At 40.3% G+C, this 23,789-nt stretch overlaps 3 protein-coding genes across 5 annotated transcripts; 1 reads left to right on the top strand and 2 right to left on the bottom strand.

Annotated features, from left to right (window-relative positions):
* Nucleotides 1-507: 507 nt before the first annotated feature.
* prxl2b (peroxiredoxin like 2B) lies at nucleotides 508-10,556 on the bottom strand. Its single transcript, XM_022209807.2, has 7 exons — nucleotides 10,335-10,556; nucleotides 9,816-10,020; nucleotides 8,214-8,265; nucleotides 7,837-7,900; nucleotides 7,679-7,754; nucleotides 6,608-6,726; nucleotides 508-841 (listed from the first exon to the last, which is right to left on the bottom strand). Exons 1-7 carry the CDS (start codon nucleotides 10,395-10,397, stop codon nucleotides 815-817), a joined length of 606 nt encoding a protein of 201 aa, XP_022065499.2. The 5' UTR covers nucleotides 10,398-10,556; the 3' UTR covers nucleotides 508-814.
* A 3,097-nt stretch (nucleotides 10,557-13,653) lies between these two features.
* slc45a1 (solute carrier family 45 member 1) lies at nucleotides 13,654-20,799 on the top strand. 2 transcript variants are annotated; one of them, XM_022209790.2, is made up of 10 exons: nucleotides 13,655-13,888; nucleotides 14,498-14,938; nucleotides 15,055-15,147; nucleotides 15,524-15,748; nucleotides 15,881-16,773; nucleotides 16,864-17,017; nucleotides 17,128-17,304; nucleotides 17,405-17,610; nucleotides 18,600-18,825; nucleotides 20,046-20,799. In XM_022209790.2, exons 2-10 carry the CDS (start codon nucleotides 14,518-14,520, stop codon nucleotides 20,072-20,074), a joined length of 2,424 nt encoding a protein of 807 aa, XP_022065482.1. In that variant the 5' UTR covers nucleotides 13,655-13,888; nucleotides 14,498-14,517; the 3' UTR covers nucleotides 20,075-20,799. The 2 variants fall into 2 exon arrangements, with proteins under 2 accessions (XP_022065481.1, XP_022065482.1); XM_022209789.2 differs by having other exon boundaries at nucleotides 13,654-13,888; nucleotides 18,600-20,799.
* Nucleotides 20,800-21,115: 316 nt separating this feature from the next.
* Nucleotides 21,116-23,789, bottom strand: si:ch211-222l21.1 (prothymosin alpha-A). 2 transcript variants are annotated; one of them, XM_022209792.2, is made up of 5 exons: nucleotides 23,591-23,789; nucleotides 22,901-22,972; nucleotides 22,402-22,465; nucleotides 22,097-22,182; nucleotides 21,116-22,005 (listed from the first exon to the last, which is right to left on the bottom strand). In XM_022209792.2, exons 1-5 carry the CDS (start codon nucleotides 23,639-23,641, stop codon nucleotides 21,934-21,936), a joined length of 345 nt encoding a protein of 114 aa, XP_022065484.1. In that variant the 5' UTR covers nucleotides 23,642-23,789; the 3' UTR covers nucleotides 21,116-21,933. The 2 variants fall into 2 exon arrangements, with proteins under 2 accessions (XP_022065484.1, XP_022065483.1); XM_022209791.2 differs by having other exon boundaries at nucleotides 21,116-22,008; nucleotides 23,591-23,786.

The following is a 23,789-nucleotide window of genomic DNA, read 5'->3' as shown; positions in this document are numbered from 1 at the left end:
TGTGTCAAATTTGAAGAAATTCAGGACTTTCTAGAGACAATGCATTCACCTGAACTGGACGGATGGACAGTCCAAAAACAGAACGTCTCTGGACCTGACTGTCGATGGTGAGGAGGCATGAAAATTGAAGAATGCTTGTTTGAAAGGTTCTTAGTGTAACAGTTGATACACTGCGGGTGACAAAATGAGTCAATTTCACCAGGATGGAGAGTAAACAGTGGGATGGATTATCGAAGTGGGGTAATTGAAAGCACAATAATGGCAATATGTGGTCCAATGATTCTGAATTATTAATGAAAAGAGAACAGTTCCTCTTGCTGGGTAATTGTTTTTTATGTCAAAAAGTCTAACATCTCCTGAACCATTTCAAAACGCCTGCATGGAACTTCCTACTAACTGAAGCCAAGTGCTGCTTTTCATGTGAAATTACGGCCAGACACGTGCAAAGGAATGTATGTAGTTTGTATAAACTGGGTGTAAGGAGTGCAAAGACATAAAAACAACTACTGTGTGTACAAGCAATTTATTGTAAGTTTAATTTAATAGTACCAACAGTTATTACAATTATTAACACAGCTGTCATGGACATGACGAAGCAACACTCCATTAGTTTACCCTTCACATACACAGATACAACTTTACATTCACTGTGAGCTTTTAAGCCAGATAATAAACATGTTGTTATAAAAAATCTCAAGCATTTGTGACATTGGAAAATTAGCAGTGGTTAAAAGTTCATTTTAACATTTTAATGGCATTCTTTATCTCACTGGGATGTGCTGTTCAGACACATTTAGCAGCTCCTTCATCATCATCATCGTGTACAAACATCATCGTTGCACTGAAAGAGAAGTCACAAAGGTTAAATAATGAGCTTCAGCTATCTATTTAGAGGCTGTTTGATGAACATGAGGCATCTGTTCTAATCTGCCACAAATCTGGTCGACAAAAGTAATGATAGTCATTAATCTAAACGTATTACAAAATGCAAATGCATAATACTGTAAGTTAAACTTCAGATTACAAGAGCAGCATTTTTTCCTATTGATAAATAAGCTACACTAAACCAAAAACATCTGATTTCCAAAATGGAAGATTTTTGTTAAACAAGACCACAAAACAATTATTCCATATTAGCAGCAGTGAAGATAAACAGAAATTCTACACACTTTTACAAATCTTACTGATGAAGTATGACACTACAAGGAGTAAAATTCAAACATCCTAAAAACATACTGAATAATACTTTGTTTCTTACTGGACTTGAACCGATTATGAACATGTGACGCTTCAGAAATCTACAGCAGAAAGTGAGCCGTTAATTCTGTTTTGGAGTCTGAATGTCTGTAAGGTTTAATACAGCTGATTTTTTTATGTGCTCTGCATCTTTAATTGCTGTTTATGATTGTTCTTTAGTTCTGCTATTCTCAAATAATCAGTCTGGATTTCCATTACTGGAGTTGCTCATAAGAAGGCTTAACATTTACACAGGCACAGTACCTATAATGTTTACAAAATGTAATATTTTTAATCATTATGATGTTTTGCCACCTATATTCAATGCTCAAATTCAGGAAATTGGTGTCACTTTCATATAAATTTTACAAAATAGTTGGAATAGTTGGAATAAGTTTAGATGAAAAGAAAAAAAAACAGTAAAAAGAGAAAAAAAGACTGATTTTGAAAAGTTTTTTTTTTTTTTTTTTTTGCTTTTAAACACATAGCAGTGGAGTGCTATGTTTTCTTGTGTCTTATTCAGAATTTTAGAGCCAAGAGGTAAACTGGTCTCCCTCTTCTGTTGCCAGAATCCATTTGGAAAACTGCCCTCGGCCTGTTAAGGACCATGAGTGACTTTCTTCTGCTGGAACCTGCTGGAAAGCTTCAGTGAAAACATGTAAAATTAAGTAGAGCCGATCCTGCAGCTCCACAACGAGGTCAGGGCTTTCAAAAACAGGTCGAATAGCTTTCAGCAGAAATCACTGCTCATTTCTCCTCAGAGATATTAAGGCCATTTTACCAGACTCATACAAAGTCTGAGCAGACTTGTGATTATGTACATTCACACTATAAAATTAGTGGTGCATACAGGGTTTAAATCAGGTCGGACCACAGCTCTGACTCACTCACTGATCATTTCAGTTGCCTTTCTGTTTTTTGTAGAGCTAAATGATGGCTTGATTAATCAGTCACAAGGATACAAGGACCTTAACACTGCAGTTTCTGGGGCTTTGATTAAAAACATACCAACAATTTAAGGTAAATGTAAATTAGCTTGTACAAATACAAAGAGCAGTGCAATAAAAAAAAAAACGGATGCCTTCACAGATACAAGGGAAAAATAAAGGAGCCGATTCAAACTAAAACGGAATTCCTGGATTATGCAAAATGACTGTGCAGTCATGAGGGAGACAATTATCTGATTCTGATATTCAATTAAATCATGATTTGCTGTATGAGAAATTTCTCTGACAGAAAGAACAACATCTGATCGCAGGTCCACCAATGTTTCCTCTTTATAAGTTGTACAACTTTGGATTCAGGGCGACAATGAAGCTGTGGTAATGTTCTGATAATAACACACCAGCCAATCAATTAATTTAAAAAATAATTTATAGATGACTTAATAATCATATTGTTGTTAGTTACAGACCTAATTTAACTTGGTTGATATTTTATACAGGTTTCATTTCTGCATGATCACTGAAAGTACAAGACATTGATACTGCATGATTTACTGAATAAATTAGTTTTTTTTCTAATGACTTCATATCTAAAACAGAGTTGCAACATTTACACTAATCGCCAACTATTTAGATCATGGATTCATCAGTTTGAGTAATTTATCACAATTTGTTTCAAAGTAAAAACAAAGATTTTCTGAATCTGCTTAACTGTGAATATCTTCTGGTTCCTCTACGACACCAAACTGCATCTATTTGGGTTCATGAAACAACTTTTGAGATTCAGCTTCATCTTGGGTTTCAAAGACACTGATCCACCTTTTTTTAATTTTTTTTTTTACCTTTTTCTGACATTTTACAAACCAAACACCTAATCATTTTAATTTTGGAAATAATCAACAGATGAAGCAACAATGAACGCGTGCAAGTTACGGTCCTTGTGGAAAAAAAGTAGAAGATATTATGTATTGAAATTTAAATTTTCATATCTAAAGATTATTTTTATAGAGTTTTGTTTGCACATTACAAAGACACCAGTTGAGGATGACACAGGACAAAGGATCCTGGATTCACTGGTCTCTATCAAGTGATAAACTGAGCGACCATCAAGTCTAATGTTGCTGATTTTGTCTGAACTTATCTGTAAACTCTAAAGTAATAGGTGAGAAGCCCTTCAATTTATATGATAAAGCTTATATGGAAGCCTTGTTTGTCTTCGGGATGTTAAACAGTCCATCTTGTTTGTCTCCAAGTCTTTGCTGAAGTTGAAACACAGGTTGCTCTTGAGGGAAATCTAGTTTGAGAGTTTTCACCACTAGACGCATCAGAGCTTCTGAGGGAGTAAATGGAGTCAATCAGCAGCAAATCAGTCGAAGAGTTTTATCTCTATCAACCAGTGACCTCACTCTGCTAACAAAGCTTCGACTTTGCCAAAGCCTCTTCCACATACTAATGTCAGATAGCTTGTGACTTACACTTGTTCCTGACACATCTCGACCCTTCCGAGGGAACAAGGTCTATTCTGTTCCTGGGCTGCAGACATGACATCTGTTGGTCTTCATGCAGCTCATGGGGACGTGTTGGAACAGCTCAGACATAGTGGGTTTCATGGGAAACACGCAACAGAGCCAGGAGGCATAAAGATGACCATGCGCTGCATATTATGGGCATGTCCAACACTCTGACGATCACAGGACAAACCTCACAGTGTTGTGGACTCCTGATATCAGGCCTGTGATCTGTGAGCAATTTGTTTTATAAATGTGCTATTATAGTATAGAACAGAGACTATGTCCATTACATACTGACACCACAGAACCACAACTAACAATGTGGCCCATTCTCTTAACCACATTCTCTAAACCACAGTATGTTTGATGCTGCAGATTAAACTTAAACATCGACAGGTGTAGTGTTAGTATAGTGAGTTTTTGCTTTGACCTTTCCATTTATCATGTTTTGCATTTGGGTTTTCGATGCAGGATGCTGAGCTCCATAACAGCTAGAAAATAAACAACTACATTTTATGTCTGATGTCTGCTATTTCAATAAAGTCATACAAAATTTACAATTGTATTGACATTTAAAATGTCTTTTATAGCATGAGCAGGAGACATGAGAAGCGTAAGTGTTCCCATTTTCAGAAATCATTTCTCACTCAGTTATTAGAGAACAAATGTTTTAAGGACAAACTGGCATTTCAGAAATCAGTTTATTCTTATTCCTGATAAGAGTTACATCGGAAGATTGAAGCCCCATGGCACGTAAGACTAAAGCTAGCAGCTGGTTAGCTTAGCTTAGCATAAAAACTGGAAAAGAAGGAAATAACTGACCTGGCTCTGTCAAAAGTGACAAAATAATCAACAAGAAAAGCGCTGAGAGAGCACAGGACTCCACTAAGGCTGCTTAGTCGTATCATTTTAGACAGCTGAAATCTTTAAAAAAATGCAAGGCTGAAATGACGGCACTATATAATGTAGTCATTTAATATAGATGTACCCACTAACAAAATGACCTTTCGCTGAGCACAGGTGTGTGTGTTGTATGATTTCCAACTGATAAGTCTGTAGCGGCCGATTTGTAGTAGGATCACACTCATGTAAGGATCATGAGCGATAGTGATAATGGGAAATGTGCAATAGTAAGAGAAGGGACATGTATAGGGTAATTATATGTAATGTAGACAGCGATAGGTGCAATAGTGGTTAAGAGAAATGTGCAATATTATCATGTGCAATAGTGACAATGGGAAATGTGTAATACAATTTTATGTAATAGTGTCAGAGGGATATATGTAGTGGAATGTTCTGTTATAGTGACAGAGCAATAAGTACAGTATAGCAATATGCAATAATGATAGAGGTATATGTGCAATAGCAGCAAAGAGATATTTGCAATGTAATCATGTGTAAATGTTAATTAACTACTGCTTGGTAGCTTTGCCTTGGTCCCTCAACTTTTGTCTGTTATGTGCACGACGTGTTATCGCTTGTTGCTTGTTTTTCTTTTTGCATGTCTGTTATGGTATCATATTATTTGTAGTTTCTTTATTTTTGATCTGCCAATGCGACACAAGATGGAAATTAGCCGTAGGGCTGCAATCCCTCGTATTTACATGGAATTGTACATTAATACAAAACGTCCCATTTTAAAAAATAAAATAAACATAAAATAAACGTGTGATCGTCAACAGGTAGCTGACGTAGTCTTCACTTGTTGTCATAGTTACAGTGACACGTGCTGCTATCTCACATTGATACAGAAATCTTTAACAAATCCGTGGATACAACTATAAGCTGCATCACTGACAAAATCTAATCAGCTGGTCCTTGTGTCATTTCTGTCCTTCCTTGAAAATTTCATCCAAATCTGTTAGTCTATTTTTGAGTAATGCTGCTAACAGACAGACACTGATCGTCACATAACTCTGCCGTTCCTTGGCGGAGTAATGATTACCAAGTTACATCACCTCTGTTTAATCATTACAAAAACAAATCTATTTGCTGAGGTGGGACCAGTAATTTCCTGAGGATACCAAAGAAAAAGTAGAAACTGTAAGAAGCTACAGCTAACAGCCAAAAGATAGTCCTGAACACACAACTTTTATAGCTCGACTTCTGTACAGATTAAACAAAACATGTAGTCTATTAATAAGTGAATTTTAAAGGTGCTGGTAGGCAGAATTGTTCCAGTCTTTGTGTTACTTAAAGTTAATTATAGCCTGAATGCAGCTTCATATTTAGCACACTAACATGAGTTACAGTCGCCCTGGATGTCTCCCAGCAAAACAGCAAATAATTGTTTTTCACAAAATGTCGACCTGTTTCTTTACGTGAACAAAGTGCTTGTCTTTTGTGAGTTGACTGTACTTTGAAGACTTCAACAAATATCTGCTGTATCTCGGTTTTGGTTAGTTCTCTTTTTTCTCTCCAAGTATGACAGGTTTGTCTGTCACACTGAGGTCCGACTGCGCACATTAAAGAACACAATTACTAAAAACTACTAAATAACGCAATAAACAGTCACATAAAAGACAAGCTCACCCTGTCTCAGACACAAAAATCAGTATGTAAATAAAGCTGTAAAGGTGCCAGAGCTGCTTTTCCAGTTTGCACTAGTGTTGATATACTGTGAATTTGTATAATAACTTATGTGTTTTCAGCTGCACAGATCCCTGCTCTAGTTTAAAAGGTTTTCAGGCCCTTTGACACAGACGCTGACAGACCATGAAGATGGTGTAATAAGTGTGAAATTGTCTGAGAACAGGCTACTCTGATGCATGAGCCTCTACTGACGTAAAACGGTTTCCTGAAAGCTGACGGATAGATCAGTCCACAATCATATTATCTATTGTAATTAACCCTTTTCTGTGTGACTGAATTAACTCAAGAGCATCAATTAAAAGGAAAAAATTAAGTAAGTCTCACCACTGGCTTCTGTCCTGCTTTTGCTGTGGCTGAGATACCCAGAGCCTTGGAAATGTCCTCCAAAGCTACGTGGTCTCCCGGTGAATCCTGGATGAAGTGCAGTAAGACCTGTTCACCACCTTTGCAGTGCAAAAAAAGTAGCAAAAATTTAAAAAAAAATAGTAGCAGTAAAAGAAAAAATACATAACTCAAAATTCTATTAAATATTACACACAGAATACATAATAACTTGTGAATATTAATAGATAGATACTAACAAGAAAATACCAAAATTAGCACCCCCATTAAAGGTACAGTCCTCCTAACTTGAACAATACAGTTTGGTTTTAGCGTAAAGCCTCTATTTAATAACGTCCTATCTAAATTCTTTCCAAAAACAATCAGATTTAAGACAGGTGCTCATGAATGAAATGTTCAGCAAGATCTGACCCCAGAAATAGCTTCTGGTGGAGTCAAGACTTAAAAAATGGTAGAGACATACAGGATCAGCTTCCTTGTATCAGTGCGCCAACATATAGTTAGTCTGACTGACTTGTATATTTGGAACTTGACTTACCAGCAAAAAATATAAAGCTATCAGCCACTCCATTGAATAACCCTGGCTGCATCCTTAGTGCTCCTAACATTGTGCTTTAAATGATTTCTACTGAGCTAGAAACTTGCTTCTGCTACAGATTTGTGTCTGAATTTTTTCAACCCAACACATGATTGCACAGTTTAAGACTTATGTTTGTGTGAACATTAGAAAAGAAGAAGTGAGGACAGTCAGCAGCCCTGGGAGCACCGGCACTGAGGGTTTGTGCTTTAAAGAGCCGATTATGACCACACTAATGATGTGATACAGCATTGCCCTCTAGAGGAGACTCTACAAAAATGCCATTTTTACTTTTTATTTTCCACTATTTACATATTATGGCAACCTGTATCAGTGCCATGCAACAAGGCCATTTACATGTTGAAATCCTCCGATTAATTAAGTGTTTTAACCTATCACTGTGTTTAATATTCACTCATACACCCTCCTACTACAGATCCTCTTTATTAATCCCCTGTGGTGCATTAAGATTGTACCTTTGGAAACAATGAGCATGCCTCCGCTCTGGAGCAGATCTCCAGAGAAGTTTCCCTGGATTCCTTCAGCGCTGGCCTGAAACCAGCAGAGACAACAGACAGTCAGAAGAAGTCGATAATCTGTGTGTCATCTGGCTGTAACCAACGAATGTTTTTACCTTTGATGCTGCGTCTCGTACTTTCTTCCCCAACGCAGCAGGAACCACACTTAAAGCGGTGTAGCTGTTGGGGAAAAGAAACACAGCTTCTCATTTAGAGAACATCATTAGAGTCAAGCAGTTCATCTTCTGAAACTGGTATGTCTGATGATTATTTTCTGAAAGTGCTCATTCAAGGAGATGTTTTCAGTTGCCTTGTTATGTTTGAACCAGAGCTCAAAAATCCAAGAACTGCAGCTCTGAAGTACGTATCTTACACCGATCATCTGAAACAACTTAATCTGCATCATAGTCAACACAAACTATCATTCAGAGAAAAATTCTAAATAATCCATATGTGCAACTACATGCAATAAACATGGGTTTACTGTACTTGCCGTTTGAAACCCAAATCCTTGTAGCTTTTCTTTTGTTCATCCACGTAAATGGCTATAAACAAAGAAGACAGCCAGTGATTATTTACAGTTAAACAACACGACTGAATAAGCTCGTCTAAATCCCTAAGGCACACCCGATATTTCTGCTATGCAAGTTTGCAACAAGGTAGCAAAAACAGCTGTTGCAGTAGAGCAGGAACAATTTAAAATCACATCTCGCAGAAATATTAGAATTTGTTGAATGGCCTCAAATACTCTGATTGATTCATATCCAGAGATAGTTTAGAGAAAAGAAAACAAAAACTTTCCTATTGGAATTTCCCCATCTCCTATGCGTTTTAAAACAAAAAATAAGCAATGAATACATGTTTGAAGCTAATCCATCACATTTTAAGACAAATATTGAATGAAAGTTACAACATTGTGGTTGTTAGTTATTTGGGAAGACACTCCAATTTAAACAAAACCAGCAGGGAAGAAATTTCAATGAACACTGATGTTTTGGTGTTTATATTTGCGGCTGGATAATACTCCATCATAAACATTTATTCTGATATTTAGCATACTCTCTGAAATTAACCATTGGTCAGGAGAAAAATGTGAAATTAGGCCAATAGGGTGAAAATATTCTAACACAGAGGCGTTAAACTCATTTTACTTCAAAGGCCACATTCAGCCCAGTTTGATCTTAAATGGGTCGGACCAGTTAAAGTACAGCATATTAGGCCGTAAAACTCCAAATTTTTCCTTAGTTTCTGTGCAGAAAAGTATGTTCTTCAAATGTTCGCATTTAATGAGCAAAGCATTATGAACAACCAGAAGTTTCTTCAGAAAAAGAAATTAAATTTCAGCCATAATATGCCTCAATTTATCATTTACACTCTACAACTTAAAGATCACAGAATGTCTACCAAGAAACAAAACATTTAGTCACGATCAAAACAACAACAGTCAGGCAAGAAAAGACAAAAAAAAAAAAAAACAACAAAAGCAAGTCAAAATATTACAAAAATGAGACTGAAAATGACAATAACGAGAACAAAACGACAAAAAATGAGACAAATAACACGAAACAAAACAGAAAAGAGATAAAAAATTAGGTTAAAAAGTTACAAAGCGCAAAAAAATGGACAAACGACAAAAAATATACAAAACAATACACAAAAAAATTAATGAAGTGAAACAAAATGAGAAAAATATAACAAAAATACAAGCATGACAAAAAGAAAACAAAACAACAAAAACAAGAAACAAAACGACAACAACATGAGACAAATGGCAAAAAAGGACAAAAAACAAGACAAAATATTACAAAAATGAGACACAAAGTGTTAAAAAAAAACAATGAGCAATATAATATTTCACTTTATGATCAAAACCACTTGTCTAGAAATCATTAAAAGTTTCAAAAATTTACAATCTACAGTTCATATCTTCTCTGTAAGGCCGAAGTGGACCCTCTGGCGGACCAGTTTTGGCCCGCGGGCTGCATGTTTGACACCCCTGCTCTTACATATGTTTTAATCAAGTAATTTTCATTTTTTCGACACTTTACTAGAGGAAGCAAAAAAAGGGTGGATCAGAATAATAAGTGTTGCTTACATCCTTTAAAAAAGCCTCCTTCCTTGAACTCCGTCAGCCCAAACTCCTCTGGTGCTACCCCCACCAGCCCCACTCCGCTGGCCCGCAGGTCCGGCTCCAGCTTGCTGACCTCTGATGCCATCCACCGGCACACCTGGCAGCCGAACCTCCGCAGGAATAGCAAGACCACTGGCTGGTCCTGCCACAGAGTCTGCAGTTCCACTGACTGGAACAAGTGACACACAGCAAACATATGTGAGGTAGTGCTAATTTTATTTTATCAGTGAAACCCAGCAGCTCAGTGTCACATGTATTCCCATCAGATCATCTTTAGATCACAGCGGAGGTGCCATTAGAGCAGCTATTACAGAGCTAATGGTAGGTTTAATGTAGTGACTCTCAGCAGGGAAGCCTCTACGGAGAACTACTAACAACACCAAAACAAGTAAAAACAAACTAATTAAACCTAAAATAGAGAGGAGGGCTCAAAGGTGTGCAGTTAGCTTGTTTACTAGCAACTTATCCAGCTTTTTAACTCACCTCCCCACTTTCTGCGCTCTTCACTAAGTTCTTCCCAACTCGAGCGAGGTCGACTTTTGCCATTTTTTTCAACTATCCTGCTCGGACTATAAAATGGCCACAGGGTAACACATCCAGCTAACGCCTACAGCGTATAGAAGAAAATAATCTTTCAGGAATGAGTTGTGTTACGCCCGTAAAGCAGTTGCAAAACACCTGCATCCTGATACGCCCACTGAGCTCTGACGACCAATCACATTCTGTTTTCGCTGGACGCTCAGCCAATCATCGGGCGCGTTAATATATGGTGTGGTTTAGTAGGGCCAGCTTTCAGCACGTGCATTTGTCTAGAAGAATTAGTTTTATATGTATATATTGTCGTATTTTCTTAGAGATGGTTGACTTCTTGCACCCTGACTAAATTTAGATGAGTAATTTTATTTTAAATTCCAATTTGTCCCTGATTTTTTTTAATACACAGTTTTTCATAATGCAGGTTGCATAAGGTGTAGTATAGGTGAGCTCAAAGGTAGTGGTATTTATTGCATGGCCTTTGTTTGCTCCCCTCTGCTAACTAGCTAGATGTACATTTTATAGCTTTTAGTGTGTCCTGGTTATCTGTTTCATATTGATCCCTGAAAAATGTCCTGATTTGACATTACACTGTTGGGTAACCAGAGGTAGTAAATTAAAAAATCAATCTTTGTACATACAACATAAACACATCATGCAAATAGTCTTCTTTTCTGACTGGGAAAAACTGTTTGAAATCACATTTCTTTTGTTGTGGTATGAAAAGAGTTCAGTTTAGGTAACTGTGCATGTTGGTTGATCCACACCCTGGTCAGGTGACTTTTAAGGACAATGATCATATAGTGTGACAAAGACACTCCTTCAACCAGTGGCTGGGTCAGTATGTAATTGAGGGACTTTTGAAGTCCATGGGATACATCTTGCATACATTTTTATTAAAGTTAAAAAAAAAAAAAAAGTTCATTATGATCATATCTTTACATCTTTTTTTAATTATGGAAACAATCACTAATTGATTAAAAATGACTGGATATCACTAAAATGTCAACTAAATAACTGTCCAAATTGAATAACAACCACCCTCTAATTAGCTAAACAATAATAAAATGAGTTTATTCAAAAATTGCTTTGTTTGTGTTCTTTTTATCCAGCTGAGATAATCATGAAAGATATTTCTTTTTTGGCAATATTTCAGATTTTATGTGGAAAATAACTAATTCTATCTGCGTTTGAGAAATCTCTTTAAATTAAGTTCCCCATTACAAAAAACACCTCTCAAAGAAGTGTGTTAATTCCAGATCACATGCCCTGCTCCACATGATGTCATTTCCTCCTGAAGAAAAGACTGGCAAGACTCCAAGGCTTTCTGAGTTATTTATTATAGAGCAGTGTGTGAGTCAAGTGTGGATCAAGCTTCTAATGGAGTCCACTTATCTATATTAGTCTATATAAAAAAAGTTTTCAATATCTTTCCTTTAGCCAAAACAGAAATCATTTTATAGAAAAACAGTAATAACGTCAGGCTTTAGTGACACCGAAATTAAGACTCTGTGCCTTAGGGGTTGTTTCACCTCTTCTGTATGAAGGTGGACAACCTGCAGGCCAGATTATCTCACTACAAGTCAATTAGTCATAATGAGCTGCTACCAGAGGTGGACCTAAAACCACTTTGGGATTTCTGTAGGGACCAGCACTATCACACTGCCATTTCAAATAGCAGTTGCTGGTTGGCATTGGACACCATACGAGGTGTTGAAAAAGCAGCTTGACTGCATTAATTCAAACAGAGACTGACATTTTTCACATCTGAAGAAACAGCTCATTTTAGACTCCTCTGTTAATCATCATTTCTTAATGAGCAGGCACAAATGAATGGAAGTACAGCAGAGCAATTGATCTTTTTCACAGCACACATTTTGGCATGACATGACAGGAAAAGCACAGGTGAAACAGATTAAAGAAACAACTGCACTCTTTTTAGGCCAGGCTCCTGCTGGGTCACTGTCATGGCTTTACTGGGAAACATAATGGAAATGGGTCATTAGCAAAATGTGTTTTTCAACGATGTTTTTCTTTTCCACTGCCCCCCCTGTGAGAGGTGTGAGCTTTGCTTCTACAAAGTGCTCTGACTCACTGCTAATCAGGAACCTAATTGTGCACACCTGCTTTCACCATAAATGAGCAAAAGCTCTGCACAGTCATCACAGGCAGAAACTCAAAAATATAAATAGAAGCTTGAAAAACAGCCGTGTTTCTGTGTTCTTTCAGGATTTAGAGCCACTTTGTTGTCCAAAAAGTTGTCACAATTGAACATACAAGAATTATTCAACTATTTAATTAATTGTTTCAGACAAAAAGCAGCCACAAAGTAGCAGAAATAAAATGCACAACTGAACTAAATATGTGAAGAATACCATGCACAAAAGTAAAAGTACTGCAATTTATCTGACCCATTCACATCCAGTTTGAGTATAAGTATTACTTTAATGTCTTGTAGGGGGTAAAAGTATCAATGAATCTTTTAAACATTATTTGCATTCACCTTTTGTGCGTTAAGCAGCTCAAAGTGCCTCAGAGATAACTGACAAACCAGTGATAAGATGGAGTTAGTTAAAAAAAAAAAAAGCTAGATTAAAAGGGAATGAATGGATGAAAAGTAAATGAATGCAATGAAAGAACAAAGCATGAAAATGTTATAAATAAAAAAAACCTTAAAAACAAAATATACATTTTAATCACGTTACTGGCTATATTGCTGGGTAGCTAAATTTAAATTATAGCCACATTTATTTTGTAGTAACAGGACTAAGTGGAAAGAAAAATAAGAAATGGTTAAAAATAGTTAATTGGGATAAGGAGTAACCAATAAATATAATAAATGCATAAAATGTAATATGTGATTGTTATGTTTACTATATTTTTATATTTACCTTATATGTATGTTATGTTTATATTGTTGTTATTATTATTGTTAATATTATTCTAAATTTTATTATTATTGTTAGTATTTTTATTATTGATATTATTATGAACAATACGATCTTTTTAGGGGGAAAAATGTTCACATATATGGACTCCAGGTCCTGAGAGGTTCAGTATGTTATTTTCCTGTGACACAGAGTGGATCAAAAATCAATCAAAAATATATATATATATAAAATTGTAAATAATAATAATAACAATTCTGCTCAAGTTCCATCACGCTGGTCAGATACAGTAAATGTGTATGTGTGTGTATTGTCGTGGAGGATGTCCTGTATGTGAGCACACAGATGTGGACTCGGTGCTGATGTTGCAGGGAGGGGCGTGACGTCACGGGAGAGACCGGGAGGAAGAGGCGAAGGGGGAGAGGATGAGAGGGGGAAGGAGAAGGGACGGAGGAGAGAGCTGGGGGGATGACTGCATCAAAGGAAAACAAGAGAAAAAAAACCCAAAACCCAGTCATGACTCCTGTAATGCATACTACGTTTTTTATACATCATAATGCTCGCTCTGTTTACCTACACAGTATGCCGCAATAAATGACGAGTCGCCCCGAGAAGGTAATTATCATCTCCATTTGCACGCCTTTTTCATCTTCTTACACAGTTGAGTCGATTATCTGCCTGTCACCTTTACAACCAAATGTCAAGTCGAGGAAAATATCGGAGATAATTTGCCCGAAAAAAGCGAGTGAAGGCAGCTACGTGGCTACGTAGGATCTATATTTGTTTCGCTTAAACGTGCGCTACAATGGTGCGTTTTCCTTGCAACCGTCTCGACAGCCTTCGTTGTAAACCGCGGCGGCTCCATTGTGTCCGATTTGAGCTTCCTACATGAAAAATTAAAATGGAAACAGGCGTCATGAGAGCGGTGCCGCATAGTACACTGCTGTAGTCAGCCACGCCGAGCACATGGGCTTTGCGCACAGCATGCGCACTGGTTGCAGTGCGTCGTGCCCCGTCGTCGCTGCTGCTGCTGCTGCTGCTGCTGCTGATGACTGCAGTGTCCTCTTGGTAGCACTACACAACCATTAGCAGCTCCAAGTTACTCCACACGCACAGCATGCTACACAGCTGATCTTGAATGACCTCCAATGTGAGCCACAACAAAGTTTCAACCATGTCAGAGTTTTAACTTGTCATTGTTTGCCACCCTTTTGTCTGCTGCAGTGTACGCTGGCTTGACAGAGATGTCATCTCCAGGCATGGGCACCCCCAGTGACCCCCTCTTGGCCAGTCCAGGAGGGAGGTTATCCACAGCTCAGGAAGGTATCTGGAGGAGCTCACTCCCCAAAACTGCCAGCTTCCCAACGTCCACCACTCGGCACCTCAGTCACCGAGCCAACAACTTCCAAAGACAGCCAAAGCGCAGGAAGCTGATACGACCTTCACCGCCTCCGCCGCCCAACACGCCCTGTCCTCTGGACCAGCTGGACCTCAGTGAGCTTCCCCCGAGACGTACCTTCCAAGAGCTGCTCTTCAACGGCTGCATCCTGTTCGGTATTGAATTTAGCTACGCCATGGAAACTGCTTATGTCACCCCTGTGCTCCTACAGATGGGCCTACCTGATCAGTTCTACAGCTTGGTGTGGTTTATTAGCCCCATTCTCGGTAAGTGAGCCACAAAGGAAGATGTGACGCACCATAATGTGATTTTTAATATCAGTTTTAAAGTGAAGCATGAGCTCTGTGGAGTCTTAACTCTGTCTCGTGTCTTTGGTTTGAAGGATTCCTCGTACAGCCTCTCATAGGAGCATGGAGTGATCGTTGCACATCCCGGTTTGGGCGAAGGAGACCGTTTATTTTTGCTTTGGCTATAGGTGAGAAATTCCAGTGATTTGCATGGACTTTTATTAAGTTGCAGTACTTGCAAGAGACAAGAAAGCAGCAGAAGCAGATCAGAATCTACACTTCTGAAAATACAACTCAGTCATTTGATTATTCTTCCCAGAAAAATGCTCACACACAACAATCTCTAAGTCTACATTTTTGAATGTTTAATTCCTGTTTTGAAGTTGATATGATTTGATTAGTTTACTTTGACTTAACAAAATTTAGGAGCCAAAAAATACAACTGTATAGCAAGTCCTGCCCCTGTAATGAAATCTGCACAATTTCTCCCAAGTAGTGGGATGTCTGTTGAACTCAAAGAGCACAGTTAGTACATTTTGTCTCCTATGTTTCTCCGCTCTGTAGGGGCCTTGGTTGGCTTAACCCTGGTGCTGAATGGACGGGACATTGGAGGTGCCCTGGCTGACACAGCAGCGAATCACAAGTGGGGAATCGTCCTGACAGTGTGTGGTGTTGTTCTGATGGACTTCAGCGCTGATTCAGCCGACAACCCGAGCCATGCGTACATGATGGACGTGTGCAGCCCAGAGGACCAGGACCGGGGACTGAACATCCACGCGTTACTAGCAGGTGGGAAAAGATTTAGTTCTCATTTATGTTCGAGTAGCATAGAAGGTGGCGGCTATATTCTTACAAAATAATCCCAGGACAACAGAGCAGAAATGCAGCTGTTAACCTGTTGTGTTTCATTTTCCTACACAGGACTGGGAGGTGGATTTGGTTACATTGTCGGTGGCATCAACTGGGACCAGACACAGTTTGGAAGGTCGATGGGAGGCCAGCTGCGGGTCATATATGTGTTTACGAGCATCACTTTGGTGATATCCACAGCCATGACTCTAATGAGTATCCCTGAACGGCCCTTACCAAAGAGCCAGCCAAACAAAAACTCCAGCAAAAACCATCTGAAAAGCCCCAGCCTCCCCCTCCCTCCCTCTCCTCCCGTCCCCCCTGGAGTGGCTCTGGGACTGGATGAGGAAGACGAGGAAGGTCTTTACAGTTACAATTTTTCAAAGCCATGCAATCCAGACCCCTTGGCCCATTCTTGCAGCGCCAGTGCACGTCTTTGCGCTGGTCTCACTAGCCCCATATCACCCCTAAGCCCCCTCACTCCAAAATATGGCAGCTTTATAAGTAGGGACAGCTCGCTCACTGGCATTAATGACTTTGCCTCCTCATTAGGAACCTCCTACATAGACAGTGTGCTCATAGACTGCTACACAGGTCAGCAGACTCCACAGGCCCTGGCCCCCAGCTCCAGCACTGTGCCCCTGCCACCGGGGGACTCCCCACCTCCTGAGGAGTCCACACAGGGCCCGGGCAACAGTCCTGCAGTGCAGACCCAGGCTGATGTGGAGCCTCACCCATCTGGGGAGGCTCAGAACGCAGAAGAGACTCAGCCTGAGGGAGATGCACAATCTCATGGGGCATCTCAGGTCACAGCTGGGGCTCAGCCTGGTGCAGGGTCACACCGGGGCTCCACAGCAGGCATCCTGAAGCGACCTCAGAGTCTTGCGCTGATGGAGGAGCCAATGGCAACCCAGATTGTTGGTCTGGAGAATGGACGCAGAAGAACTGTGACTTTCAGCCAGCAGGTCAGGCACATGTTTTAAAACAGACACAATATGTTTGGTGAATAGCCACCACAGCATTTTTTTAACATGTTGCCTTTTCTTGCGGTGTAGGTTGCAAACATTTTGCTGAATGGAGTGCGCTATGAAAGTGATCTAAGTGAGAATGTGGAGACAGGAGAATCGCAAATGTCAATGAAGTTGCTGTGTATAGCCATCTACAGGATGCCTCCCTCTCTGAGAAGTTTATGCACTAATCATTTTTTGGGTAAGAAAATTTGTGTTACACTTGTTTTGTTTTTTTTTTCTTCTTAAAACCCTATGACACTTCTGTGTGTTTTATGTGAGTTATATTTTTTGGTTCTGTCTGTGATGTAGGCTGGCTGTCCTTTGAAGGGATGCTGCTCTTCTACACCGACTTCATGGGGGAGGTTGTGTTTGAAGGAGACCCCAAAGCACCCCACGACTCCGAGGCTTACCAGCGCTATAATGCTGGCGTTAGCATGGGCTGCTGGGGCATGTGCATCTATGCATTCAGTGCTGCTTTCTACTCAGGTAAGCATCCTGCCAGTGATGTTAGTGCAAAGTATTTCCCTACCCTGGTTGCAGTAATTTGTCTTACATTTGTTCTCTGTTTATCTCCCACAACCTTTAGCCATATTAGAGAAACTGGAGGAGCGTTTCTCTCTTCGCACTCTATATTTTTTTGCCTACCTGGCATTTGGTTTGGGCACAGGCCTCGCAACACTGTCCACCAACCTCTACGTGGTACTTTCTCTCTGTGTCACCTACGGGGTGCTCTTCTCCTCTCTATGTACGCTGCCTTACTCTCTGCTGTGTGAATACTACCAGAGCCCTCAGGTCAGTATCTAGAAACATGCCACAGTTACTTAATGTGCTGTTACTTGATGGTGTTTTTCAACTTAAAGGAGCGGTTCAACATTTGGGAAATAAGAAGCTAACAAATCATGTCCTGTATGATAAGTGTCAAGCCACAGCCAGCTTTTGAGGGTACTTTACAAACTTGTCAGCCTCAGCCGGAATCAATGGGCTTAACTCCTATTTAAGGCATAACTGTACACTAAAAAGCCTCATATCACTGTCTACAAAATGTCAAGTGTCTGACGTAATCAACGAAAGACGGGAAAGGAAAGCTTTGATCTGGCATGCTGTTGCTCCAGGACAGTGTGTTCATCCATACAGCACAGGTGGCAGAAACAGCCAAATGTTGCTTTGATGTTGCCCCATGAACCTTACTTACCCAATCTGCACTATCTGACTTCTGTTTCTGATGCTGAAATCCCAATACTGAGTGATGATGAAGTCCTGCATGCTGTTAAGGAGTATCTAGAGGCTTAAGATGTGACCTTCCTTGAGCACTGTGGACCAAGTGCGCTGAAGTTAAAAGAGACTATGTTGAAAAATAATGCAAGAACAGTCTTTTTCCTGTGGCGTTTTCTGGTGAGGCGTAGAACTTTTTGAAGTACCTTTGTAGCTGAACACTGGAAAAGCTACTAATTAGCACCTCTGAAGCTCACAAATTATCAAGTTATATCTCATTTTTCAACACTAAGATGAAACAGTAACACTATTTTTTTACATCTAGATCTGCCAGCAGGCAGATTTTGATACATTTGGATACTACCATGCTTGCTCTTCCTCTGTTTACAGTCTAAATGCAATGCAAAGCGAAGCAAATCAGTTGCAGGCTGTAGCTTCACGTTCACTGTAGAGACATGCAAAGAATCTCATTTCCCAAAATGTCAAACTCCTCTCTCAGAGCTGTGATGTCTTGCAGTGGCAGTGCTTTGATTGATGGCACAACTAAATTATTCGTGTGTGTCTTTCAGTTCTGTGGCTCATCAGAGGAAGGGACCAGACGAGGGATGGGGGTGGACATCTCTCTGCTCAGCTGCCAGTATTTCCTGGCTCAGATCCTGGTGTCTGTGGCGATGGGTCCTCTGACCTCACTGGTGGGTGGGGCCCAGGGAGTGATGTACTTTGCAAGCCTGATGTCATTCGTGGGCTGCCTATACTCCTCTCTCTGCGTGGTGTACCAGCTGCCCCCCCCTGAGGGTGAGCCCCCCGAAAGCGAGACCCAGCCACTATTGGTGCACATTTAGAAAAGCCTCGTAATTTACTTTTACCTCTCACGCACACACTCACTCACTCATGGGCACGCGCTCTCACACCGTCGCTCGGTGTCTGAGTGTGTTGACCTTCACAGCACTGATAGTGACGAACACACCGCACATCCTGCCGCACACTGTACAGCACAATTTCATATATTGTTTTACACTAATCAGCACTGCTCGCCTCAGAGCTAGACAGACAGACAGACAGACATTTGGCCACAGCTCTAATACGTGTATACATGACCAGTGTGTTCATACAGTGTGTGTGCCCATGCATTTTTTCCTAACTTTTGCAAGCGAATGTGTGACCTTTTTCCGAACGCATGTGTGTGTGTGTGTGATTGCGAGAGGTTGCGAGTGACTTCTCTGAGTATACTTTAGCTCTTCTTGTGTCTGATTCTTTGCTGTTAAAACTCTTGCATCATATTTTTATTGCTTGTTTGTTGGTGTTTAGGATAGAAATGTTGATCACTACATGCAGGCTAACCACAGCTTTCCCCCCTCTTTTTCTTCCTTTTATCAGTTGCCTAACGTCTGCATGAGCTGCAATATAATCTCTCAAAGCCTTGTGTTAATGTTTTGTTTTTTGGTCATATGGCCGAGGGAATGTCTACCTGCCTGTTTCTCTGAGTTAGCGTACTAGCGTCGCACCCTACGCAGGAGTTTCTGACTAAACGAATGTGCTGCCAGTGACTGTTCACACTCACTGTCAATTCCTTCTTCATTAATTCAAGAGCCCTTTTAGCATAACTTAGCAAACACATACTTAATATTCACATGAAGCTGCACAACGCTTAATCACGGTCTTGAAGGGCTTCACATTGTTCACATTTTAGCGGAAAAATACAAACAACACTTTCCTCACAATCCAGTCATTATAACCAGTGTGCTATCCCCATATTTCACAGTTTGGTGCTGGGCGACTCTTAATCAGGTCCCAAGTGTGAGTACAATGTCAACTAAGTACTTAATCATCGTAGAGCCATGACTGACAGGATGACACATATATACGCACACATTTACACAAACTTTCACAGAGAAATGTGTACTGGTGGCAAATTGTGTCTGGGCCCTCACCAAGCCATGGACAGCCCTGTGAGCTGTCACCCTGCTCCCTGGCCATGCCAATGTAATAATGACAGTGATTCTTGTCATTATCAGGAAGAGGAGAAGTTGAAACTGGGGTGTGAAACAGCATTCAGTCGGAAACCGAACAAAACAGAAGAACAGCAATCAGAGAGAGAGAAGACTCATGTGAACTATGGGTATCCCTGAAGGTGGACACCATTAAAAAAACAAAGACTGTGGGGGTTTCACAGAGCCAGCAGCAAGTGCTTATTGTCATCATTAGGGCGCATGCTTAAAGTAGTAGGCTTCTGCTCCTCCACGCTCGGCCCATCAACTCAGTGTAGTGATGACCTTAAGTTTATTAGCCAAGTTCCCCATTGGAGGTTTTGAACTTCATGCCCTTTTCATCTGAAAGACGCCATCCTCCATCAGCAAAATGGTACATATAATTTATTTTTTACATCTGCTGTGCCAAGGCGAACAGGACGCTCTGTCTGTTCAGCCTCAACACAGGCACCAAGCCCAAGATTCCAAGGCTTTAACAAGAGGTAACTTTTGGTAACTAAAGCCTTTCATTGTGATGGTTTCATCAACTGGACACCCCAACATTCTGGTGCTTCAGCCGAATGTCAATAATTGCCTATTTCAGACTGACTGGATGCACGCCATGCTAACGTTTCTGAGGAAACAGTAACTGTACGGATCATGCTGTTGCAGCTTGCTTGAGAAAGAAATAAAACACAGTTTTTGTGTTATATGGTACCACCTATTGCTCAATATTAGCAGTGTTGCTGTAAAAGCTACTTTTATTCAGGGTTCAGTTAAAACTAAAACGATCATTTTGCCACGTGTGACTCCTGTGTCAGTTATTTTATCACCGAGTACCAGTTGTTCCTTCTGTTGACTGGAGCAGTAATGATCTGAAATCTCCAAGTCCACCACAAGGGGGAGCCAAGATACACAAAACATCACTTCATTGACTCTGTGCACCCTTTTCCGTTACCAAGAGAGTGAAATTATTCCTGCTCCTTCCTGCATCTAAGCCAGCCATTTTCCATGTTAAGAAAAATTGGGTCAAGTGACATCACCCACATACAAAACCATGGTTTTTAAAGAGCACGGATGATCTGTTGACAGGTAACATACACAAACAGCAGACACACTTAAGTAAAAAGACAATTTATTTGTTAATCAGAATATACAAAGCAGTGGCTGAAGTAACCGAATGTCATTCTGGTTCTGAAAAAGGCAGTCTTGTACACAAAACTGGGCTACCCAACCATAACATAAAACTTATTGAAAATGTAAGAAAAACAAAAGTATAAATGGTACAAACTTGCGTGGAATGCATACAGAACAAATGACCAAAGCCTTAAGATTTAAGAGGGGTTAATTAACATTGCGAAATCCTGCCTCCACAGAACGAGGTCAAACAATCTTACCATGGAGGTGCACAACAGAGCCCCTTTATTCGTTTGCACCATCTGTTAACAGGGCAGCCAAGGATTAAGTAGCAGCTCAACACAAAAAATAACGCCTCAACTAATAATGCTAACAACTGTCATTTATCCCCCACTTAAAACTTATCTTTGGTCCTTTAAGTGTGTCTGAGAGGTCAACATGAGCCTTGGAGGTGAGCAGCTGCCTGTATGTATGAATCATCTGGTCAGCACTGACATAATAGAGATTGTGCTTCTAACATACCGATACAAAATCTCAGGAAATGAAAAAAACTGATCTCATGGTGTGGCCCAATTTGTACAAGTAGAAAAAAAGCTCATTTTAAAGACCAATAAATAACATTTCATAAAAAAAAGGATGCAGGGCCACTATGTTTCAAGACTCCAGTGCAATGTGGTAACATGGGAGCAAAAAAAAAAAAAAGAAATCTCTCTCAAAGATACAGAAAGCACAAGCTCTACAGCACAATGTTGACCAGGCTGGTAAGACAGTGCTGCAAACAGGTTAGCAGGGCAGAGAACTAAGCCTCCACTTCTGCCTCTTTTGAATCTCCATTCTCCTCTGTCTTCTGCTTTTTTGTCTCCACCTTTTCCTGCTGAAAAATAAAACCAATCATTACCAAATTATCCTGAAAACATTAAATATGGCAAATTCAAATTGCACACTTCTGCATGACAACCCACCTCCTCCTCTTCTTCTTCTTCTTCAGCCGCACGCTTCACAGGCTGTGCATCGGTCTCCTCAGCAGGGGGCGCCTCCTCTTCTTTCTCTGTAAGGACAGTTTGCCACTTCAGAAATTACAGCCTTCACTTTCAGGGTATTTAAATCTTGATTTACTTGCAGTAGGTCAACAGCAACTTGAGAAATTTGAATTCAAAGCCACACAAAAGGACCATTTACGAGAAATCAGAAGATGCAAAGCCATCTACGGGTGTTTGTGGAAGACCCATTCTAAAAACATTATAATAGTGCTATATTTTAAACATACCATCTCCATTCTTGTGCTCCTCCTCTGTGGTTTCTTTCACTTCGTCACTGTGATCAGCACCATTCTGGATTTTAAAAAAAAGAGAAGGGAAACATCAGTTCACTAAGACATGTCATGAGTGAGCCTTAATTATGTGAACAACAACAACGTAGGATTACAAAACAAAACACAGAATCCCAAGCATATTTTAAATAATCCTCCCAGAGACTTGCATGGATAGACTCCTCTGGGGACACTTTAAATATACCAGTGTGTCTGGAGTTCTTACTACCTCCCCAGAGGATTAGCCACGGAGCTCTGGGAAACCTCAAGACTAGAGAAACCAATGGGAAACGTCCGAAGGCTCACGAGCTAACATCTGTGCCATTTCACAACCCAAACAAAGCGCAGTGTGGAGGAGCAGCTGAACAGGAGGGGGAGGCGGGTGCAGCGACACCTGCATGATGAGGGGCGCTAAGACAAAAGGCCATGAGGCTGGTTCCGCGTCTCTCCAACTCACAGTGCCATTGGCAGGTGCGTCCCCGTTGTCGGTCTTCTCCTCCACCTCTACTTCTTTCTTCTCCTTCAGCTCCTACAAAATAAAAGCCGCCAAATCATCAAAGAGTTCATTCTCAAGTGCCGCGCGTGCTGTCGTCTTACCCGGTTTTAATTAAAAGCAAGGGTTAAAAAACACATCTATAATAGGGTGTAATTTAATAAAGACCATGTTGGAGGGCTAGGTGGTGGGAATGTTTAGCGTTTTCATCCCATGCCGCGCATAGCGCAGCGTTAACGTGCTGAGGCTTCCCGCCCACAGCAGCAGCAGCTCTGCTCCACCAGCTGTACCGCTAGTACCGCTTTGTCTGCTCAACAGGACGCTTTTTAGCTAACCACATCACACACGTTTCAGTTTACAGACACAACAGTTAGCTGTCGACGCTAGAAAAATTACAAACAATTCACCCAGGCGGGGATTTTACCGTCGGGAAGTAACATTTCAAGAGAAGTCATTTCGGTAATTCACATCCCCCCTGTTAGTTGCTGTTTCAACTTACGCGAAGTAAAATTGACCGTAACGCTCTCTAGAAACGTCGAATATTCTAGTATTGTTGAACAGCAGCTAGCTAAAGCAAACGACAACAGAAATACAACTCAGAAAAGTTCCCGAAATCTTTTAACACGACAAGAAAAAAAACTGAATGAAACGCACCTTGGCTGTAACCTCTGCAGTTGCGGTTGTGTCAACAGCTGTATCGGCCATGGTTAATTTTGTGAATTTATTTAGATATTTATGTTCTTGTTCGGAAAAAAGATTTTTTTCTTGTCTCTGCCTTCGTGCAGTTAGTCCAAAGACGCTGAGAGAGAAATGATGTCTGCCCTTCTCCGCTTTTCTCTCCAGCTCGTTGAAA

This window comes from Acanthochromis polyacanthus, chromosome 5, assembly GCF_021347895.1.
Source record: "Acanthochromis polyacanthus isolate Apoly-LR-REF ecotype Palm Island chromosome 5, KAUST_Apoly_ChrSc, whole genome shotgun sequence".
NCBI classification, from domain to species: domain Eukaryota; kingdom Metazoa; phylum Chordata; class Actinopteri; family Pomacentridae; genus Acanthochromis; species Acanthochromis polyacanthus.
This window is presented reverse-complemented; position numbering and strand designations above follow the sequence as displayed.

Coding starts and splice junctions, on each gene's coding strand:
- prxl2b (XM_022209807.2), bottom strand. CDS start 10,397: ATGGCAAAAGTCGACCTCGCTCGAGTTGGGAAGAACTTAGTGAAGAGC. Junction 10,021..10,334: donor AGAGCGCAGAAAGTGGGGAG/GTGAGTTAAAAA, acceptor CACTTGTTCCAG/TCAGTGGAACTGCAGACTCT. Junction 6,727..7,678: donor CATGCTCATTGTTTCCAAAG/GTACAATCTTAA, acceptor TGCACTGCAAAG/GTGGTGAACAGGTCTTACTG.
- slc45a1 (XM_022209789.2), top strand. CDS start 14,518: ATGTCATCTCCAGGCATGGGCACCCCCAGTGACCCCCTCTTGGCCAGT. Junction 16,774..16,863: donor CTGTGACTTTCAGCCAGCAG/GTCAGGCACATG, acceptor CTTGCGGTGTAG/GTTGCAAACATTTTGCTGAA. Junction 17,305..17,404: donor CAGTGCTGCTTTCTACTCAG/GTAAGCATCCTG, acceptor CACAACCTTTAG/CCATATTAGAGAAACTGGAG.
- si:ch211-222l21.1 (XM_022209791.2), bottom strand. CDS start 23,641: ATGGCCGATACAGCTGTTGACACAACCGCAACTGCAGAGGTTACAGCC. Junction 22,466..22,900: donor ACGCACCTGCCAATGGCACT/GTGAGTTGGAGA, acceptor TTTAAAATCCAG/AATGGTGCTGATCACAGTGA. Junction 22,183..22,401: donor GGAGCACAAGAATGGAGATG/GTATGTTTAAAA, acceptor CTGTCCTTACAG/AGAAAGAAGAGGAGGCGCCC.